The sequence below is a fragment of the Triturus cristatus genome, chromosome 9 (assembly GCF_964204655.1).
Source record: "Triturus cristatus chromosome 9, aTriCri1.1, whole genome shotgun sequence".
Lineage (NCBI taxonomy): Eukaryota > Metazoa > Chordata > Amphibia > Caudata > Salamandridae > Triturus > Triturus cristatus.
Genome location: NC_140592.1, coordinates 30119364 through 30142105, shown reverse-complemented (window position 1 = coordinate 30142105; position 22742 = coordinate 30119364). Strand labels below are relative to the sequence as shown.

At 45.1% G+C, this 22742-nt stretch overlaps 1 protein-coding gene and 1 long non-coding RNA gene across 2 annotated transcripts in view; one reads left to right on the top strand and one right to left on the bottom strand.

The window, feature by feature from the left end:
• LOC146797307 (uncharacterized) overlaps nucleotides 1–22742 on the top strand; it is a 496953-nt gene that overhangs the window by 153687 nt on the left and 320524 nt on the right. The gene's annotated exons all lie outside the window — the stretch shown is intronic.
• Nucleotides 3790–22742, bottom strand: part of LOC146797308 (uncharacterized) — a 189123-nt gene continuing 170170 nt past the window's right edge. Inside the window, exons 6-7 of the mRNA XM_085624296.1 lie at nucleotides 18639–18895; nucleotides 3790–6216 (exon numbers count right to left, since the gene is read on the bottom strand). Of these exons, the coding sequence (XP_085480422.1) occupies nucleotides 6041–6216; nucleotides 18639–18895 (433 nt within the window). The 3' untranslated portion in view covers nucleotides 3790–6040. The remainder of the gene's footprint in view (nucleotides 6217–18638; nucleotides 18896–22742) is intronic.

Genomic DNA, 22742 nt, shown 5'->3' with positions numbered 1-22742 from the left:
AGTCTTTAGGAGTTGCTCTATAAAAAATCCTTACATTGGTGAAGAGAGCAGACATCCCTGCCTAATTCCATATTTGATTGAAATTCTATTTAGGTGGCTGCCCTTAAAAGAGATGATAGCTTCTGGTCAATTACATACTGCCTGAACTACTTTAATGAGAAACGGATCAATGTTCATACATTTTATTCCCTCCCAGATAAGCCACCTTCAAAACTGATAGAAAGGTTTTATTCTATATCTAATAGCACACCGATGATAGGCTGATTAAGACCTTGAGTGCAGCTGATCGGGTTTGTAGTAAGGAATCCCTTAATACGTACATACATTGTTAAGTTAGCATAACCACGTTAGATGTTAGAAAGCCATCTTGCTGCTTTTGCGCACGACACTGCGTTTACATGTTATTTCTTAAACAAACTGCTGACTCGAGCCTTGTCTCACACGAGAGCAATCTGTTGTTACCATCCCGAGCTCTGCGCAGCGACCTTGGTCTGTACATGATGTGACAAACAGTCTGGGTTGTTAGACAATGCATGTTTTCCACTCTAGGTTGATCGACCCACTATTTAGCCATAACACACGGGCAGCTGCAAATACCTGAAAGTTGGCGCTTTTAATATTGCAGACATCATAATTAATATTCAGACCGAAGACGAGCCTTCCTGCGAGAAGACTCCTGATGCTCCTGTGATGTGGTTTCACTAAGCTGATCTTTGAGGTATGGGGTCCCCTATTCAAGCCTAAGAGACCTTCTATTAGCCTAATAATAATATTAGCTTCTTAGTAAAGGGAAGGTGGTAGTATCCACTGTCATTATAACATGATCACCCCTTTTATATTCTATGGTATTGTAACGATGCTGATGGTTTTGATTTTAATCATTTGTCTGCTTGTATTAGCCAAAGTACTGCATCTTAGGACACGTGGTCTATAAAAATAAACTCTTTTTATTTTCACCGTGTCTCTGTTGATTCTTGTTGTGGACTGATGTGAGAATAATATACGAACAGGTATTTCCGATTCCCACCATTCCTGAGAGTACACTGAGTAGCTTGTTCTGGGTTGTCTTTTCATTGGGATCTCTGAGCCAAATCTCGGATAACGAATGGGACACTTATGCTAGCCGGATACTGGGTTCTGGGTTCTGAGGTGAGTTTCTGGTACACCACAATTCACTGAGGTCCTGGGGTTCTACGCATAGTTCTGTGTATAAGCAGAATCCCTGCAACAGGTTCTTAGCTAGTTTGAAGCTGAAAGTGGTGTCCTCCCAAACATGAATCCTTAATGGGTAGTAGATGTTAAAGATCTTATTATACCAGCGTTATAACGGCTAGCATTTACGAGTATTATTTCTCCTCATAGGTAGAGCTTGCATCAGGTGCATTGTTTTCAGCAAGTGATAGGGACTATTTGGGGGAACACAGAAACATCATGAAAATAAGACTTATCTGAAAACAACCTATTCTGCATTATAAACCAACACATACTTGATACATGAGCTAAAAGTTAGTTTAGATGTGTTATTTTGAAAAACATATTCCAGAGAAATGTCACATAAAAAAGTTTGGATCCAGATTTTGCATTCTTTTCTTGACGAGTTAGTTACTTTTTCGTTCCCAAGGTGGATTGGTTGGTTTGTTTTCATTGTGAGTTTGCTCCTCACAAAGACTGCATGCACCATTTTGGACTTTCTTCTATGTCACTGGATGTATACGTCGCAGTAGTCCTTCTTCTATGTTGCTGGTTTATGTACTATTGTGTTCCTTCTTAACAGTGGCACTTTTATAGAAACAGATAATCCAGTCTCACTAATGTCAGCTATTTTGGTTGGCCATTGTAATTAATTATAGATGCTCTTTTCTTATTTCTGGCCATCTACTAACAGCCTGTGTCACTGTTGGACTTGGCCCTTTTTCCCTGAATTTTTTCGTTTTTTGATTCATGTTAGATCAAATAACCAGTGTTTAGGTGCAGGTGTTCCCTTCTCCCAAGATGGCTGCCACAGGCCCCTGCTACTGCAGAGTGGTCTTTCTAGTAGCACCCTAGCTGCTAGGAGCTGGCTGGGACCCCACAACAATGTTGCGACACCAGCCCGCCTTTTTTGTCCCATAGGTAGAATGGGGAAGCTCCTGGAATGTGCTGGAACCTTCTAGAAGGGAGGTGTGGTTTTTACTTTTGCCGCCTTGGATAGGGGTCACCTGACCTAGGGATACTTAATAGAGGGAGGGAACTCTTCCTAGTCAGTTGGCCAGTGGGGTAAAGCAGAGCTGGAGAATCCACGCAGGAGTTTTAGGCGGTAGGGCCTAGCCAGGGACTTATGCCTCTGAGAGTGACAGGATTTAGGTGCTGCCTCTTAAGTGAGTGAGGGATCCTGTAAAGCCCACTGATCTTGCCCAGCAGTAGGAGGACCCAGAGAACCTCTGCCCAGCCTGACTAGGAAGGACCTAGTCGCCAACTCAATCCCTACCCCCCAGGAACAGAACCCCCCAAGGGCGCCAGATACATCTGCGCCATCAAGAATTCAGGTAGCATCTGAATGCAGAAACTGAATGCAGAAACTGAATACTGAAACCTCATGTCACGACATGCTGAAACTGAATGCTGAGACTGCATGCCAGAACTGACAACTGAAACTTATTGCCAAAGCTGATTGGAGAATCGCTGGGGATCGACCAGGTATTAGCGCTGTGACCCCTGCGCTCCCTGACCTGGCCTGGGATCCCCTGCAGCAAGCCCCGTCGAGCGCGGAACTCTTCGCTTAATTTGACCTCCCCCTTTTGGAGTGCGGGGGCCAGAGCGCGCTCACCGCTGCGGCCCGGAAGCCTGAAGTGTGCATCATCACCCCTCATCGTTTCGAGGCCCGCGGAGAAGCCCGGGGCCCCGTCGCTGCCGTCGCAGCTGCTGGTGAAGGTGTGTGGGGCCGTGGCCTGCCCCCGTCGCGGAAGGACCGACTGCGGAGTTCGGAGCTGGTGGGGACGCCTCAAGACGTCGAGATCAAGGTAAGCCCGGGAGGCTTGGGCCGGACCCGGTGCGCCCCCTACAGGCCGGGAGCAGCACCGCACCCTGAGACCCTGGTTCCCCTCCGTGGGAGTCCCCCCGTCCCCTCAAGACTTTTGACACCCCGCCAAGGGATTGCCCCTCGTCTCCGAGACTGTCGAGCAACGTTGTGCCCCACGAACTGCACCGAAGTAATTGAAGCTCGATTAATGCGAGTAGCGCTATGTTCGCAGGCTGGGCTCGGAAGCGTTCCATGCCTAATTATTACGAGTAACGCTAGGTTTGCAGGCTTTGCTCTGAAGTGCCCGATGTTCCATTATTGCGATTAACGCTATGTTTGCAGGCTTTGCTCTGAAGTGCCCGATGCTCCATTATTGCGATTAACGCTATGTTCGCAGGCTTTGCTCGGAAGTGTTTCATGCCCAATTATTACGAGTAACGCTGTGTTGGTAAGCTTTGCTCTAAAGTGTTCAATGCTCAATTATTACGAGTACCGCTGTGTCGGTAAGCTTTGCTCTAAAGTGTTCAAGGCTTAATTATTACGAGTAACGCTGTGTTGGTAAGCTTTGCTCTAAAGTGTTCAATGCTCCATTATTACGAGTAACGCTGTGTTGGTAAGCTTTGCTCTAAAGTGTTCAATGCTCCATTATTACGAGTAACGCTGTGTTGGTAAGCTTTGCTCTAAAGTGTTCAAAGCTCCATTATTACGAGTGACGCTGTGTTGGTAAGCTTTGCTCTAAAGTGTTCAATGCTCCATTATTACGAGTAACGCTGTGTTGGTAAGCTTTGCTCTAAAGTGTTCAATGCTCCATTATTACGAGTAACGCTGTGTTGGTAAGCTTTGCTCTAAAGTGTTCAATGCTCCATTATTACGAGTACCGCTGTGTTGGTAGGCTTTGCTCTAAAGCGGTCAAGGCTCCAGTATCACGAGTAACGCTGTGTTCGCAGGCTCTCCTCTGGAGTGTTCGATGCTCACTTAGTACGAGTAATGCTGTGTCCGCAGGCTCTGCTCACCAGGATTCACGGCGCAATTATCACGAGTAGCGCTGGGTTCTAGAGCGCTGTTCCAGATTGTATCAGGTACTCCCTACAGCACTGTTATGGTTGATGGGTGCAACAAATGCTAATCGCTAATGAACTGCATTGACATCTAATGAATTGCATTTACCGTTAATGAATTGCATTGACATTTATTGAATTGCACTTACATATAATGAACTTCATTTACATCTGATGCATTTACATATACTGAACTGTCTTTATGCCTATCTGCTTGGAAAAGCTTGAGTTATTGCATAAACCCTACAGTGTGGCGTCCCTTATTGTGTGCGTTCCCTGCTTCAGAGGGGGTGTGTGTTATATGGTCGCTTTACACAAAAGCCTTTGGGTGCCCAGCCGCTCGAGTCACGTTACCCTCTTAGGGCTTGGTGACCCCAGGTCTTACAGTCACTGTAGTTTAGTGTGTGCTGCTCACTACTCCACACCTACAAGAAGCCTGTGGTAGAGCAGACGTGTGCTGCTTGCTGCCAGGTGAGTACCAGATTATTTTGAATTCAATATCGCCCTGGCATCAATATTGCGTCCTAAATATCTTCTATTAATACATCACTCCATTAGAGTTATTAATAAAGTTAATAATGGAAAATCTGCACCCAATGGGAGGATCTTTTTTTCAATGCGATATGTGAAAAACATTACTTAGGTCTAACAATATTTTTGTATATGATATTCTGACATAGAACCGCTCTCTTGACTCCTCGTAAGAGTCGGTGGTACTGCCGGCTTGTGCTGGCCACTCTCAGTACACACAATAATAGCCTGCATTACTGTAATCTTGTGCTGGTCACTCTTAAGTCTGACTTTAATGTGCTGATGCATGCACATAAGCTTTGTGCATGACCGTGCTTGCATGTATTAACACATTTCAGCAAGATTTAAGCTTGTTAAGAAAAATAACAACTTTGCCTTGTTTCTGGTATCCTGCAGCCGTGAGTGATTTTTCTAACAATTGGTCCATTTTCTTTCGCAACAGCAAGCTTCTTCCTAATCTCAGCTGTTTTTCTGTCTGTCGCCTCATTTTGTCCCTGGTCAAAATGGTGTTGAATTCTGTGCTTCATTCCTGTTAAACCTGATCCATCCTCTGATTGCAGTTTGATGGAACAGTGGTCTGGATGCTATCAATGGGTTTGTTTGAACCTGCCTTGTGGTGTTTCTTATAGCTTTAATTAAGAGTCATGTGCCATGGCATTTAGAGCAGTCAATTGCTTGATTTTCATCCTCCTAGAAGTATTTTAATCATGTGGGTAAGGACTTGTTTGGCTATTTTAGCAGATTTAATAGTCTTAAGGCGGAAAGGATATCGAATTGACAGGGAGTTTTTCTTCACATTATTCTAGCATATGATGGTTTTTATTTGTGGAGTTTCTTATGAAGCAAATCTTCTTGCACTGACTCTTCCCTACGAATTCTTACTGCAAATAAGTGTTTTAAATGCTACATGTAAGAAATGTGACACCCTGACAGATGAAATTTATGGAATCCTGGTTGGATTAGTGGATAAAGAAAATTCTCAATAGCAAACACATTCCTCCCTCACACCTGTTTCTGAATTAGGAAGAGTCATCTTAACAGAGTGTGCAAATGGAAAAGGTACAGTTAATACTGTCAACCCACAGGTCGTTTTAGATGAATTTCAATTAAATTATCAGATGTTAGTCTATCCAATTAAATAATCAAAGCAGGTTAATACATGATCATAGCCATACTCTACAAGTCTATTATATATTTCAAACAAACATTAGACAGTACATTTGTGGAAATTAAATATTCCAATGTTATTAAATTTTCATTAGCCGCGAGAAGCATGAAATCATGCGAAACTGATGCTTTGTTGAATTAAAATAAGCATTCAAGTTTTAATATATACCCCGCATATGATTGATACATCTAGGCTGTGATTTGAGGACTCTGCTCCCTTGAGTCTCGTCAGCTCTGTTTCTTCCTAAAATACATCTTACAGTCGGATCCTTGGAGGTTTCAGGAGTCACTCTTCTTCACCCTGTAGGATCCTGTACCCCTGGCTTTGTGTTCTATAATATCTTCTCTGCACAATCAATGCCATAGCAGCCAGAAGGCAAATGCCACAGATCCCGCCAATGAGAGCTGAGTTGGTAAAAAGTTTCTGTTCTTCTTGATATCTTGCCGGCTTGAGGGTCTTTCCTGAAACAATGAACGTAATATCATATTAATAAGCAAATCTGTAGAAACAACCAAATACAGGTGGTCACTGAGTTGAAGAATTATGTTTGCAAAGGAAGCCTCTATGATATCAAATTCGGAATGTGGGTTTGATTTGTTTTTTTTTACTCAATATTTTTCGTTAAAAGCCCCACGGGATTTAGGGAATGAGGGAATCGATGATTTTGCTTTAGAAAAATTCGCCCATGCACCTGAAACATACCAAGTGTCCGTTTATTAGAGACTAAAATATTCATGATTGTAGAATGAGAGTGAGAAAGCAAAAGAGAATTGTTGGACCTGGCCCTTTTTGCAGGGTCATCCCTAAACTTTTTGCCTTTCTCCTAGCCTTTTTTCTGACATGGTCTTGGTGGTTTCACGACTCTGGGCCCTTTAGCACTGCTGTCCAGTGTAAAGTGCATGTGCTCTCTGTGGTAAACATGGTAAAATTGGTCTACACCTGTTTGGCATATTTAATTTACCTGTCAGTCCCTTAACAACCAAATACAGGTGGTCACTGAGTTTACGAAATATGTTTGCAAAGGAATCCTTCATGATATCAAATTGGAATGAGGGCTTTGATTTGTTCTGTTTTCTCAATATTTTTTGTTAAAAGCCCCAAGGGACTTAGGGAAGGAGGGAATCGATGATTTCGCTTTAGAAAAATTCACCCATGCACCTGAAACATACCAAGTCTCCATTTATTAGAGACTAAAATATTCATGATTGTAGAATGGGAGTGAAAACGCATAAGAGAATGGATTTGATTAAAGATGATTTACAGGGATTTATGAAAAATCAATGGATGCAGTGAGATAATAAGACATCACCACGCCCACCCACACACACAGGTGGTACTCAGCCTGGAAGGTGCCTTTGTATGAGACGCAATAACTAGAGTGGGTGAAGTTATGTTTGTCTGGAAATATTTTTGTGTGGTTTAAAACTGAACAACACCCAAGCATGACTATTCTTGACAAATAGAGAAAAATATTTTTTTTGTAAAAATTGTCTTTGGATGAGAGTTCTTAATTCAGAAGTATTTTTGAAGGATTTATCCACTTTTTAATTTAAGCTTACACCTTCTTAAAGGTTGGAAAATTGAAAGATTTTGCAAAAACCTTAATTATGTGTGTGGATTAAAATCAAAAGTAGAAATAACATTATAGTTAGGTGAATATGTCAATGACAACGTCAACGTTTTGAACTAAAAAAAACCACAGAAATTCACCAGTTATAGTTAGCAGACCTAATTGTAACTTGCGTCCCCACCATGCATTGGTTGTGACCTCACATATCACATCACTTATGACATGTTCTATGACTTCATTTATGACATCACTGATGTCATCTAAAATGACATCATTGTTTACAACATTGCTGACATCATCCAAGCTTCTTTTATACACATTACTCTATACACCAGTATGGCATTAGAGGTTTGAAAGTAAGTATAAAATAGCTCCGAATAATATGATGCATCGTTAATGCCATCACAGATACAGTTCCCTTAGGTGTAGCAAGCATGCGTTATGTGCAACATTGACCCTATACCATGTATTTCACGGGTAACCTAGTTCATGTTGACTAACAACCACAGATAAAAGGGTAACCTCTACTGCACACGGTGTCCAAACTGTATACAACTGTTCAGAGAAAAACAATATTCTCCAGATACTCAATGACTGTAACATAAGTAATGCCCTCCTGCGGACAGTCTACCTGTATCAAACCGCTCACAGTCACCGAACCTACAGTGAGAAGCGAAGTGGATATCAATAGAAAAGTGAGTACTCTAAACAGTATTTAGCTATGGGGACAGTTTACTCTGCACCCCACTGTTTGCAGACAGCAAAAGTTCATGAGAAATACACCATGGAGTATTAAAAAGTATCTACTGTTCACTTAAAATGTCCAAGGCCTCAAGGTGCTAAAGGTCATACTCCCTGTAGCCTTCATACTGCGATACAAACTTTACAGATAGGCCATCTTCTGCAGCAAAACAAGCACATGTACACAGGTTAATACCTGGCAGTGGTGGCTGGTCGGGAATGGTTGTGGGGGGGTGGGGGGGAGGCGGCATTGGGGGTGTTCGAAGGTAAAAAAGAAAGAAAACATACCTGCTTGTCGCGTCTCCAGTCGCCGCTCCTTGTCGCAGGAAGCACCCGTGCTCCCAGGCTCCCTAAGCTAATGACAACGCTGCAATGCAGCCTTGTGATTGTTTCCCCTAAGTTCCACATAGCCAATCACAACGCTGCATTGCAGCATTGTGATTAGTCTGAGCGCTGTGGTTCGGTGCTCAGATGTGGACAGTGAGCCTGTGCATGTTCCCCACCAGGTTGTGTAATGCAGCCTGGTGGGGAACATGCATAGTGCGCATGAATGTTTGGCCGGCCCAAGACGGCCAATCAAACATTCATGCAGACTTTGAGTGTGCTCACCACTCCTCCTCTGGCCCCTGCTCTGGCCAGATCCACCCCTTCCCGCACCTTGGAACAGAAAAATAAAATTAGAATAATTATTTTGTTATTATAATTTTATTTTTCCTCTGCACTACTCTGAAAGCAGCGGGGCGACGCTCGTACACCGTAGCCGAGGAACCGCCCCTGATACCTGGTCCACACAGTCTTGTATATTATGTAGAGATTGTCATGCTAAGATGATTCTTGGCTGCTTACATACTTGGGGGTATCTTATTGGATCTCTCAGCCGCGTTTGACACGGTGGACCATGCGCAGCTGCCGGCCCGTGTCCAACTGCTGGGAGTCACCGGGACGGTACTTCAGTGGATTACCTCCTTCCTGAAAAATCGGTCTCAAGAAGTCCAACGAGGGGAATGTAGGTCTAGGCAGGGTGTCCTACTTTGGGGGGTCACACAAGGCTCCGCGCTGTCCCCCTTACTGTTCAATATTTACCTCCAGCCGCTGGTTGAAGCACTGGCAAAATTAGACTGCCAGGTGTTCAACTTCGCCGATGACACCCAGCTAATTGTCCGAGTCAACAACTGTCCCCAAGCACAGCTCAACGTACAACGAACATCCTCCGGCTCACCATGAACTGGATGACATCTAATTCACTGAAAGTGAACCCGGATAAGACAGAGGTGCTGGCTCTAACCACAGAGGCCTCACCCTGGTCAAAGCTTTTCTGTCCCCAAGAACTCAGCACCACCCCTACACCAGAACCAGTCGTAAAGAGCCTTGGCATTGAACTGGACAACAAACTAACTTTAAACAATCAGGTGTCAGCGGTAGTGGGGAGCTGCACAGGTCTGTTGCGGCAACTCTGAAAGCTCGGTACCCTGCTGTCATTCTCTACCATGCGCACCGTCGTGACGGCCTTAATATTGTCACGATTGGACTACGGCAATGCTGTATACACAGGGCTCCCTGACAAACTCCTGGGGAAACTCCAGGTGGTTTGAAATGATGCAGCAAGGCTGATTTTTAAATTACCAAGAAGAGCGCATGCTACCCCCCTGCTAAAACAGCTACACTGGCTCCCTATCAAGTAGAGGGTCAGGTTCAAGGGTCTCTGCATCGCGAATAAAGCTAAACATGGAGTGGTGCCCAAATACATCAAAGATCGCCTGACGCCCTATGTGCCTAGACGCCACCTCCGGTCATCTGAGGCCAGCCTGCTGGCCTGCCCGTGCTTTAACAGAACTATGCTGGGGGATGGGCTTTCTCACTCGTGATCCCCCAGATCTGGAACAAGCTTCCGGACAATATGCGTAGGGAACCCATGCTACTTCCGTTTAGGAAAAAACTCAAAACCATCCTGTTTACTGAGGCATTCGGTTAAAATCACCTACAGTGCGCTGACTACACTTGGGCCCAGGGGACTCTGGTCCACGTTACTAGCGCCTAGAGACCTTTGGTGATTGGTGCTCTATAAATATAATCTAAGATTAACAAGGAATTGGCATAGGGCAGCATCTCAAATCATTTTGCTGTGATGCCCTACGCCAATTTGAAAGGGCAGATATCCACCACATTTACAAGATACGGTGCATTCCTGTCCTTTGAGCCAGTGCCGGCGCACATTTTGCAGCCGTGCGCCAATGCAGGCACCCTTCCACCATGAGGCCAGGTGACTGTATTGTTGGCATGATTGTTTTTGTGTGGGAAGGGGCACCTTTCTCCACAAAAACAATCACAAGAGGTGTTTTCCTCTTTCTATGTGTGTTGCCAGATGCATCACACATGGAAAGAGGAAAGAACGAGGAGAAATGTACACATTTCTCCTCGTTATGCCTGCTCTAGGGAGGAGCAAGGGTTTGGCACTGCCGCAGGTTTTTCCTGATGTTGTGACTCTGGGGCAGCGTCAAATTTCATGGGTGTTGAGTGGGAACACCCACAGCAACACCCATGGAATGTCTCTTTCACTCAGAGTAAGGCAAGGCAGCGACTTGCGCTGCCTCGCCTTACCCCATATCTAAAAGGCCATGATACGCCGCTCAGGGTGCTTTTACGAGGCTTTGTAGGTATGGTCAAGCTCTGTACGCCATTGGAACATCACAAAAAGTGACGTTCCAGCGTCACACAGGTCTTGTAAGTATACCCCTTAGTATGAAGTCCTTAGAATCTTTGCCCTGTTGAAAACTTTTTCTGCAGTACCAAACAACTTGTGAGGAAAATGATATTACACGCACATAGAGGTACTCGTCAATACAAAGATTGAAAACGTGTTCAATACCTCTACACATCTATGATGCATTAGGAGCACCTGCGTTTTGTTTACACTTACACTAATTATCTGGACACAGGTTGTACGAAATTAGGTAGAAAAGTAAACTGGTTCTTACCCGCCACTATATAAACTATAAAACAAACTAACACGCTCTTTTGATGATGTCATCAATGATATGTTTTGAGATGTCATCAGTGATGCCATAAATGATGTCATAGAACATGTCAGTAGTGACTAAATATGTGAGGTCATAAGCAATCAATGACTGGGGCGAACTATAACTGGTGAATTTCTGTGGTTGTTTCAGTTCCAAACGTTAATGTTGTCACTGACATATTCACCTAACAATAAGGCTACTTTAACCTTTGAGTTTTTTCAGTGAATTTCTAAGGTTTTTTTTTTAACCAAAAACATCTTTTTATCCCACGTAACTTTAATGTTACTTTAGTCTTTGTTTTTTTTTTCAGTGAATTTCTAGGTTTTTTTTTAAACATACAGTAATATTTTATTACCATACTTGAAGCCAACCCCCTTCCACGTTCTGCCTTTGACCATGTGTGGTGGGTGGTTGGCTGCAGGGTCTGGCCTGCCGTCGGATCCTGCACCAAATCCCCTACAGGCAGCCAACCCCCGCTGCGTACGGCCATGGCAATGCACAGCAGGCAGTTGGCAACCCCCTTACAGTCAGCCAACCCAACGCTGCACACAGTTTTTTATCACACACAGTGTGGGGTTGACCGCAGGGCCTGACTTGCAGCCAGGCCCTGCATCCATCTACCCCAAGCAGCCACCTGAAGGTAGCCAGCCATACGCAGAACACGGTCCCAGGTAGAGTTTGCATTTGAGGCCCAGGGACCCCACCCCCTGGGGCCAAATCACATGTGTTTTAAGAAAAGTGGGGCATGCAGCCCCTCCCTGACCATTAATTGGACCCAAGGACCCCATCCCATGGGGTCAGTTCCAATAAAAGGAGAGAGGAGCCGTGTGGCCTTCCTTGCCAAGCCTTAAAATGCCAGAGGACCCTATCCCCTGTGGTCAAATATAATTAAACAGGGGAGGAGGGCATGAAGTCCCCTCCCCAAGCCTTTGTGGGCCCCAGGGGACCCCATCCCACCCCCGGGGCCAATTATAATGAAAAAGAGAAATGGCAGAGTGGCCCCTCCATCACGTTTTTTATGCCCTGGAGATCCCATCCCCTGGGGGTAAACCAATAAAGAAGGGGAGTGGGACCATGTGAACCCCTTCCCCAGCCATCTTAGGCCCCGGGCACCCCATTCTCCGGGTTCATTTTGTGGCACAGCTCCTCTCCCCTTAGAATTTAGCCCCTGGAGATGAGGTCCCGGGCCAAAGAAGGCTCTGAGAGGAGGATGGCATGCTCCATCCCCATTCAAAAAACACACAGCACTGGGTAATGGGATCACCAGGGCCTAATAAGTTACGGGAGGGGGGCCATGCGGACCTCTCCCCTTTTTTATTGTATTTTGACCCTGGGGATGTGGTACTGAGGCATTTTAAGGCCCCAGAAGGGGGCTGCATGCCTTCCATCCCAATGTAATTGTATAAAAAAGGGGAGAGGTCAAGCAGCCACCCTCCCTTAACCTTATTTGGACCCAGGGACAACATCCTATCCCCCAGGGCTGAGTAATTAATAAAAGGAGGCGGCGTGGAATGGGGCCCCCCTCCCGAGCCTTAATAGGCTCCGGAGACTCCATCGCCTAGGGCCAAAAACCCTGCGTCTTATTAGGTCACGGGGACCCCCCCTCTTGGTGCTGTGCCCTGGGGCAAACTTAATTTTAGAAAAAGGGAATGGGGCATGCGGCCCCCTTCCCCAAGCCTTATTCGGCCCCACAGTCCCCCTCACCTTCTTAAATGTATTTGGCCCCGGGGATGGGGTCTCAAGTGCCTTTTAAGGCTTGGCAAGGGGGCACACAGAAATAAAGAAGTGGGTTCCCACAGGGAGAGGGTTGATTTAATCTATGAGATTGTGGGATAATACTCAGGAGGAGATGAAAGTGTTACCAAAGTGTGCAACAATGCTTCATGGGGCTTCTGTGAAGTGTCAGTAGTGTGGACCTGGGATGCTCATTTGGGCATCAGATACTATGTCTAAGTGGGGGAGAGAAATAACACTTCTGAAATCAGTTCCTGACTCCCCTGTGGCGTCCTACGCAGATGACACCCAACTCATCCTCTCCCTGATGGACAAGACAAACACCACCAGAACCAACTTCATCAAATATATGACCATGGTAACAGACTAGATGTGAAGCTGAACTCCGACAAGACAGATGTACTGGTCATTGGCATCAAGATCTCCCTATGGGATTCCATCTAGTGGCCGTCGGAGCTAGGACCAACACCTGCAGACCACGCAAGAAATCTGGGATTCTAGATGACAAGCTCAACATGAAGCTCACTGCAACGCAGTGTGCACCTTCTGCTTCCACATCCTGTGCATGCTGCAAAAGATCTTCAAATGGCTACTTCAGAACACCAGACGGACCATCACACAAGCTAGACTATGGCAACACTCTCTGCACTGGAATCTCCACTTAACTCCTACACAGACTCCAGACCATCCAGAACGCGGCCGCAAGACTAATACTTGACCTCCCATGCCACATTCACATAACACCACCACAGGAAGCTTCACTGGCTCCCCATTCACAAGGGCAGCCACTTCAAACTTCTCAGGCACACATACAAAGCTCTACACATCACAGGACCAGGATACCCGAACAGCCATGTACGCTTTCACCAAGCCACCTCTCTGTCTCTGGCCAAAAGAAGCATTATGATGATAAAAGTGCTTTGTTTTAAGCTGCAAAAAATGAGCAGCAGTCAGCCACTCTATAATGGGCAATCACTAACATGCTTTGTCATTTATATCCTAGCTGGGAAGAATTGACAAAAGGAAGGGACTCCAAACATTATTCAAATCCCCCACTCCCACTTCTAATAATAACACTGCGGATACTTGTCCGCGTTAGTAAGGCCTGTATGACCGCAATAGTATGTTTGGCAATCAAGTATTCAAATGCATTTTTTAAATGGTGTCAGAACTTAAATGCAATGTTTCAATAAGTCTAGACATATTTAAATATTGCCAATTTCATAGAATAATTGTGAAAATTCTAAGGGGGGCGATGATTTTTTTTTCACTGGGGCGCGGCATTAAAAAGTTTGAAGATCACTGCTCTAGGTTAATTAGTGCGCTATAGAAATCAACATATCACATAATATAACATTAAACAACTGGAGAACCTCACGAGAAGTAAATTACACTGATTTGCAATGAACCATATTGGACAAAGAGTGATCCTGGGCCCATACAGCTTTCAACAAGTAAACAGAACCACAGACATAAGGGTCCCAGTGGCACTTGGCTCCACAGGCAGATGCAGGAGTGTGCCTTTGATGAATATGCAGGAACAAAACAATTATGGGTGGAATGCATGGAATGCTTGAAATAATCTCAGCCACTGGTAATTGCTCCGGCCGCAACCCAGCCCACTGTTTTTTACCCATCATGCCACCTTAGATTAGACTCAGCCTTACACAAATCAGTCTTGACCCTGCTACAGTAGGAACAGTCCAGCCCAACCTTCCAGGGCAGGTCCTCCCTGAACTGTAACCAAGCGATGCAAGACCGGTTCCATTCTAGCTGGGGATCTTCAATCAGGTGGCACAGTGCAAACAAGGCTGCTTGGTAGAGCTGGAAACTTTTCAGTTTAAAGTATCGGAGTGAATAATAGACCTGAGTAAGAAGGTGTACAGCCCAAAGGAGAAGGCACCACCAACTGGAGAAATCTTTGAAAGATAATGTGACCGGATGCTTGACAGGGTAGAGAAATGGAAATATTATCTTCCTGTCAAACTGGGCAATAAAGACAACTGAGATAATGGGGCTGATTACGATATTGGTGGGAAAGCCTCTGACCGCTAATCGGAAGCTTTCCGACTGCGGTCGGAGGGTTTCCGACCGACACGGTCAGCTTGCGGTCCGACTACCGAATTACGATATCAGTGGTCAGAGCATAAACCGACCGGTCATTCTGACCTGGTTCCTACCGGCTCTCGGAGACTTCTGGCCGGTCGGAACCGCCCCGTAATCCCCAATGGACAGCGTTTCCGTTGTCGGGATTACAATGTCAGTTTCCCAAAGCCTTTCTATGCCGGCCTTTCTGACATGGAAAGGCTGGTAAAAAGCGACTTTGGGGGCCCCTAGCAGAGCCCCTTTGCCCCGGCGGTCTGCGGTTGATGGCCGAGGGGGCACCGAGGATGCCCCGGAAAGGGAATAACGTGAAAGACCATTTGGTGAAATCATTACTTCCTACCAAAACCAGGGACAACCAACTGTCGCTTTGGAACATCCCACCCGTAAAAGGGCATTTCAAATGTGGACAGTGCAAGGCCTATCCAATGACAAAGGAGATTAACCATTTTACACATAACAATTACACTCACACATTACAGAGCCACACAAATTGCAATTCTATGGGTGTAATATATGCAATAACCTGCCCATGTGATTTCCTATATATTGGGCAGACCGTACAGAAAGTAAAAGCCCGTATCGTGCAACATTGCAGCAGAATATGCTGTAAGGTCCAGGGTGTACCCCTTGTTTAGCATTCCACCACATTCGGGCACTCAGCTGAGAGTCTTAAGTGGTGGGTTATTGAGAAAGTGAAGATCAACCCGAGGAGGGGCAACTTCGCCAACACCATGAGTGTAAGTGTTGTGTAAATGGATACACATCTTTGATACTGTTCTGAAAGGATTGAATGAATATGAGGAAATTGCCAAAGCGGCATTAAACAATGGCTGAGAGTTTGCTAATTATGTTACATCTGCCACATGCATTTCCCAACTGTATGTCTCCTCTCCGTGATGTATATGTTGTTATTTGTTTTTTTTTACCACTTCAGTTAACCGGATTCCATCAAATTGGTAAATAATGTATATATTTTAACTCATGCAGCATTTCATATCCACTTTGTTCATTGTATCATACACTGTATTTGTCTGTGTATTATGAACGATGGGAATGTATATTTACTGTGCCCTTTATTGCATTGTGTCTTGGCATTGCAATCTGTTTCCTTTATGTACTGGAATGTACTGTATTCTGTGTCTGTCATTAGCTGTTATATTTTATGCCCTATATGTATTGTATTGTATTTCAAATTACTGCCCAGTCTGTCTTTTAATACCTTCCCCCGGGCTTTTCTTGACGCGTAAGCCCGGAGGTCAGGCAGACCTTCTTCGTCTATCACGGCACTCTTCGCGTCGGCCATTCTTGTGCCGTATTTTGATGAGTGAAGTACTAGAATCCCCCGGGCTGATAGAATCAAGGGGCATATTATCAAGGCAGAAAACTGCCGCTAAAACGGCGATAATGGGCTTGATAATATGCTCTATGGAATTCCAATTGAAGCCCATGTTAGATGTGAAGGACATCTAACCTGAGCTTCAATTGAAATTCCATAGAGCATATTATCAAGCCCATTATCGCCGTTTTAGCAGCAGTTTTCTGCCGCTAAAGCGGCGATAATTTTATCGACTGTCTTGATAATATGCTCCCAAGTTCTTTAAGGTATTGATTTTGCACATCTCCATGAGGCGGTGAACTCTCTCAGTGCTTTCTTTCACAATACTGGGCTCAGATTCCTTTTGGCCTCTTTGATTGCAGATAAATTAGGGTGATCGGTTCCGCCTGCTTATGGACTTAGTTTCCTAACTATACAGCACTACGGTTGTTTTCTTAACTGGGCTTTGGATGCGCCCACATTGGATTATCTCAAATACACGGCAATTGTGACGCGGGTGAGTGAGCAATGGGTTTTCTTACTCTCATTGATTGATCCCATGATGGAATGGGTAATCTAATAGGCACCTTCATCCCCTTTACAGACTACGCACCCCCGGGAGCTGTGATCAGAGCCACCTACAGTCACCTACAATAGGTCAGTAACCCAGGCACGTTAAGGTCCCATTTATTATCAGTCTAATCCTTTTATGGTATTTAATTCCCATTTCACGCTCATCCCCATAGGTTGCCTCCCCCTCTTCCCCTGTCCTGAGGAAGACCCGCAGTGGAGGATTAAAATACCCTCAACGCATTAAATCAAGTCGAAACGTCGACATTCATCCCCATTGGGGCCTGTACCATATGCCACTATTATCCCATCCAACCAACAGATGATACCACTCTGCAATTTTTGAAAATTGTTTACATTAATGATGAAAATGACAAATGATGGACAGGCCACAACTGACTGGTGCTGATGTTACTTACAACCAGTTCAGACTACAATAATTGTTGTAACTACTTCCTTGAACTTTCCTCACTCTGTGACCTTTTTTACTTTCATCTTTTCCACACATGAGCACTACTCCTTCACATCCCTTCTTTTGAAGCAACATCTTGATTACTATGTAACTTGGTAATGTGTTTACCAGAAAAAACTGTTCTGTGAATAAAACAGATACTCTCTTTTAGAATCAGTGGGTGCCTTCTCCTTTCTAAAGGTGCATATTTGAAAGTCTTACATATATTAATTAACATGTGCTGATCTTATGCATGCATAAAACTGTATTTGAATTATAAATGTCTTTGACTTGATGCATGACAAAAGAGTCTAGGACCATCTGTTTTCAGTACCACCTGATACCCAGGTCCGCGGACAGTGATTGGGTTACCCCATTAGTTTATAATGGTTCCTCTGTTAATCCATGCACTGTATGACAGGCACCATGGGGTGCCGGCCACAGGGTGCAGGCTTTACACACACCCCCATTTCTTCATGGGAACCTGTATTATAGCCAGTTTACTGCTGTAGCACAAGCTCCCATAAAGAAATGTGAGTATCCGACTGAACAGTGTTCGTTGCATTGTAATCAGGCGGTCGGAACCTCTCACCGGAGGTTGTTCGGTCCAGAGACCGAGACGGTGTCGTAATAAGTCCGAAAATATTTCCCAATGTGTCTGGGATGCCAAAAGAAGGAGAGACCCACAAACACATTGAGAGGGTGACTAAGTACAACACTAAATGGCCAGTGATGATGGGTAGCACACTGGCCTCACTATAGTTCATGGGGTGCCAGCGTGTATCCAACTAGGAGAGGTTCATTTATATTTTGGTAGGATGGGCGCACCTCCATAAACTGGCAGTGCTGCTACATTACCCTCTCAAGCTTCCTCTACCACATTTAGAGGCGGGGCAAAACAGAACCTCAGGTGGCTGAGCCAGTGGAAACCATTGACCTGGCGGAATGTTGGCCACAAGGCGACCAGGCTGCTGTGTCACTTGGCCAACCCTATGTGGGCCCTGACATGACCGAGATTATTTGTTTACTCATGGCGTTTCAGGGTCATTGTTTTTTTGTTTTATAAAACAAACTCCCTGACATGACAGTTGTGCTCCAGCATCCTCAGTCTGAAATGATGGGGGCATGGTGATGTCATTAGTCTTTTATAACAAGTTATTAGAAAGAAAAAAAATGTTCTTGTTACGTGTGTCTGATGTCAGAACATGCCTGTAATAAGAAATATGGAGCAAGACATTGTATAGAGTCACCCACTTACCATAAACCATTATCACCCCCTCCAGTGCTATGAATACCTCTTGTCACCCATACGTACTTGAGTACCTTTTCTTACTTGTCACCAGTTCTGACATGCAATACGACCATACAGTTGGACTTACCGTGGTTAAAAATGATGGGTCCCTGGGAAAGTCTTGCTGACTGGGGATGGCTCCCTGACCCACTGCTGTCCCTCTTATGCCTCTGTCCAGAGCATCCTTGAGTGCAGTGATTTGGAGAAGAGTCTTTGTGGCAGACGATGACATCGCAATGGAGGTAGACCTCTGGAGAATCTCCGAATTTGAACACATGGAATTCAAATTGCTGAGCTCTCGGATTGGAAGATTCATAACTGTGCAGAGTTGAGTCCATAAAGCATCTGTAAGAAGGGTAAAGAAGGAGACAGACAGACATAATATCTTTACTAAGCAAAAAAGATGTGGGCCAGGTGTATAAAATGGAGCATCATCAGTTAAACCTACAAACTATTCCTTGAAGTGTTTCACTCATCACAGTAGAAAGAGGTTGAGGGAGTTCTGCAATTCTAAACAATTAGTGCATCATTACTATCAAGACTGCTCTAATCACCCTGAGAGGTTCAAGCAATGTATGTAAAGTGATGTAATGTAATATCAATTTGTAAAGTGCTCTAATACTGAGACAGCATGCCAGCACTGACCAGACTAGCAAACAGAAGATAGCCCAATTGGGAAACAGACAGGTCTTCAAAGCTCTTAGAAAGGCAGACAGGTAGTCATGCATCCTAAGGTAGCTAAGAGGACATGTAGAGGGGAAGGAGTTCCATAACTTTGCCGCAGCAACAGACAAAGCTTGTCCTCCATGCAGGTCCAGCCAACCTTAGGAACAAGCACAAGGCGAGCTTCAACGGCTCTCAAGCAATGGTTGAGGATATAATCAAAGAATTTGCCCTGCAGATATTGAGAGCCCATCCAATGAAATTCCACAAAAGCAATGCACTTTGCTTTAAACACAATCCACCTTGGTTATGGTAACTAATACACTCCTTGAATAGTAGAGGAAAATTGAGTATTCTATGTACCGCTTTCTCCAGAACCTATATAGACAAGGGCAGCTGGGCCATTGGTTGCTAGTTTTCCATAAGCAAAGGATTTGGCGTTTGACATTTTTAACAAGTATAAAATTACCACTAGTTTCCAAATTTTGGGAGTTGTAACCCCCACTAGGGATGTACTGCAAATTTCAATAAGCCACTGGTAGAGGAGTCTAAGGGAAACATTGGGAAGTTCAGAACACCTGAGCATTTACCGGATGGTAGAGGCAGCCTAACTTGAGGGTAATTCAACTTCAAGAAGGATTTAAAAGAACTGCTAGGAGAAAGCAGCGACTACCTAGAAACAAATGGAAGTTTTGAGACATCCGTTTCCTCCTGTTGTCCCTTCTTACTCTGCTCTGGAGGTGCTTACCCTTTTCCTATCTGACGGCCTATCTTCAATCTCTTTGCTATTGGGTGTCTTTTGCCATGATCCAAACATCTCTTCTCCTCGTCAGCTGCCTCAGTCTCCAGGGACCAGTCCTCTAATGTCTCTACCTAACCGGTTTCTGTCTGATTTTTTTCTCATTTTGAGTTGTAGAACTGGTGAGTAGTTCCTGAGCCTGTTAATTACCTGAGTCGCGGTTCATGCCTTGTACAACCTACCCTTGAGTGCAACCTACCCTTGAGTCCAACCTACCCTTGAGTGCAACCTACCCTTGAGTGCAACCTACCTTTGAGTGCAACCTACCCTTGAGTGCACCCTACCCATGATCATATGCAGACATGGAGATCCAAAATAAATGACAAGATATTAAGAAACTCTCTAGAATTAGATGACAGCTGAAGCGTCAATGAATGATCAGGGGGAAATGAATGCTACTTAGACTCAGATAAACACAGTGGCGTAGCTAGGGTGGGGCGGTGGGGGCGGTCCGCCCCAGGTGGCACTATTTTGGGGGCGGACAAAGGCATTCAGATAAGGCTCGGCTTGCTTTCGTGGACGTTTGGGGACGGGCAGAGAAGGAGTAGGACTCGAGTAATGTCCTCTTCTTTTTGTACTGGCAGCTGTCCCCCTCTCTTCCTATTATTCCCTCTCTTTCTCTCTTGCTCCTCACTTACTGAAAAACGTGACTTGAAGAAACGGTTCACAACCTCTTTCCTTCTTTCATTTAGTTGCTTCCCTGTGAAATGGATCCAAAAAAGAAAAACACTCTTTCGAGAAATGCCCTTTTTCTGACATTGTTCTATTCCAAAGTGCTGCGGGATGGAGAGAAATAGAAGGTTTTAAATATGAAAAATGAAAACATAACTAAATAAAGCAAGACAGAGTGGTTGCAAAGTGGCCAGATTGGTTTTATTTACAACCAAACACATCAGCATCATTTTACAGAGTTTGCCAGTGAAGTGCTACTTTTGTTTTCTCGTCTTTCTTTGAAAAGCATTGTTGTTAACAAATGGGAAAGTGTACCATTCCTGGAGGTACTGCAATACCTGGTTGATGGGTGGATTGGAAAACAAAATGTGTACCATGGCTTTGTGTTTATGGATGTGGTCTTTTTTAACCATTCTGCTTACGTTTTGTAAGGATATAAGCAATGGACATTGAAACGGTTTTTGTAAGGATATAAGTAATGGACTTTGAAACGGTTCCCTTCAGGGCCCTCTAGTCATGTCCTTAACTTTTCAGGTAAAACCACTCGCTGATTTCTGAATAGTGAGTGACAGATCGTTAAGGTAACCATGTTGTTTCTGCTTACATTTTTTTTTTTAATACTTTGTTTTTGCTTTTAAACAGTCTCATAATAAAGCAATGTAACACCATCAGCAGGGTCAAAAAAATCCAATCAGCATAAAGGGCATACTATCAGAAACATAAAAGTGGCATGCAGTATCCTTTGTGCAAGTATGAAATCTCGTCGGAACATCACAAACTGGCCGTATCCACACACCGATCGCAATCCACTCCGTGAATCGAATATCACACATTCGATCTCCCCCGAGCTAGGAAAGTGTATTCATGCATTAGGGGACGGCAGTAACGCCCAGCCCGCCACTCACTCATCTCCAGCCGCACTCTGCACAGCCTTGCTCCCATCGGGGCCATGCGTTAGAAGTTACCCCACCAACGGCCCCCATATATCCTTGGGCCTCGAGGTCCGAGGCAGCAGCTCTGCATACGTGGCACTCTGCTCTTGGCAAAAAATCATATCAGCCAGCCATTCTTTGAATTTCGGGGCCCGGCCTCTACCCCACCTACAAGCTACCCTCCGCTTCGCTAGCAGTAAGGAAATGGCAACATACTTTTTGTGTTTCAGGGGCACGTGTGCCGTGTGTCCCAGAAGTGCAAGATGCTGGTCCCTCTACAGGTGCACGTCCAGCATATCTCCCAGAGCCGTAAACACTTGCTCCCAATAGGCACTCACCGCGGCACATTCCCAGGCCAAATGCAAGAATCCCGCGCCCGGCTGACCGCATCTCCCACAATTATCATTATCAGCGAGCTTAAAACGTAGTTTCTTAACCGGCGTGTAGTACATCTGATGCAAGACCTTAAAATGTATGACACGAAACCGACTACGAGCCGATATCTGTGCCGTCTGCCGACTACAGTATCTCCACTGTTCCTCAGTTACCTCGCTCCCTAGCTCTTCCCCCCCATTGCGTCCGGGACAATCCGCCGTCCCCCACGTCACTTTCACGCATCGAGGTGTATAGCCTGGACACTAAATGGCCACCTTCCGCCGAGCGTAGCATCCGGTGCAATGGTTCAAAACATTCCGGTTCTTGGGGGAAATCAGGAAGCAACGATCTCATGCCCTGCCGCAGTCGCACATATAGGAATACATCAAGAGGCGTGCGTGTTGCCTCCCGAAAGAACTGCTCAGGTGTGCGAAAAGTACCTTCTTGAAAGAGATCCCCCCAGGTCCCAACCCGCACACGCTTACAGAGATCTCGAAACCCCCTCTCTTGCAGCAGCGTCAAGGCGGGATGATACGCAATCTAGGGGAGTATAGGAAAGAAGCTCCTAAGAGGGTCTGCAAACGACGCCATCCCTCCACCGTCCCAGTGATTGTTGTGGGCGCAGCTACCGGAATGGCCTCGGGACCATAAATGAGACCATTGAGGGGTATTGGGTCTGCAAGCCAGGCCTCCAGCGCCACCTGCGGCATGTAACGCGGCGGGTAAATCCAATAATAAGCGTAATGTGCTT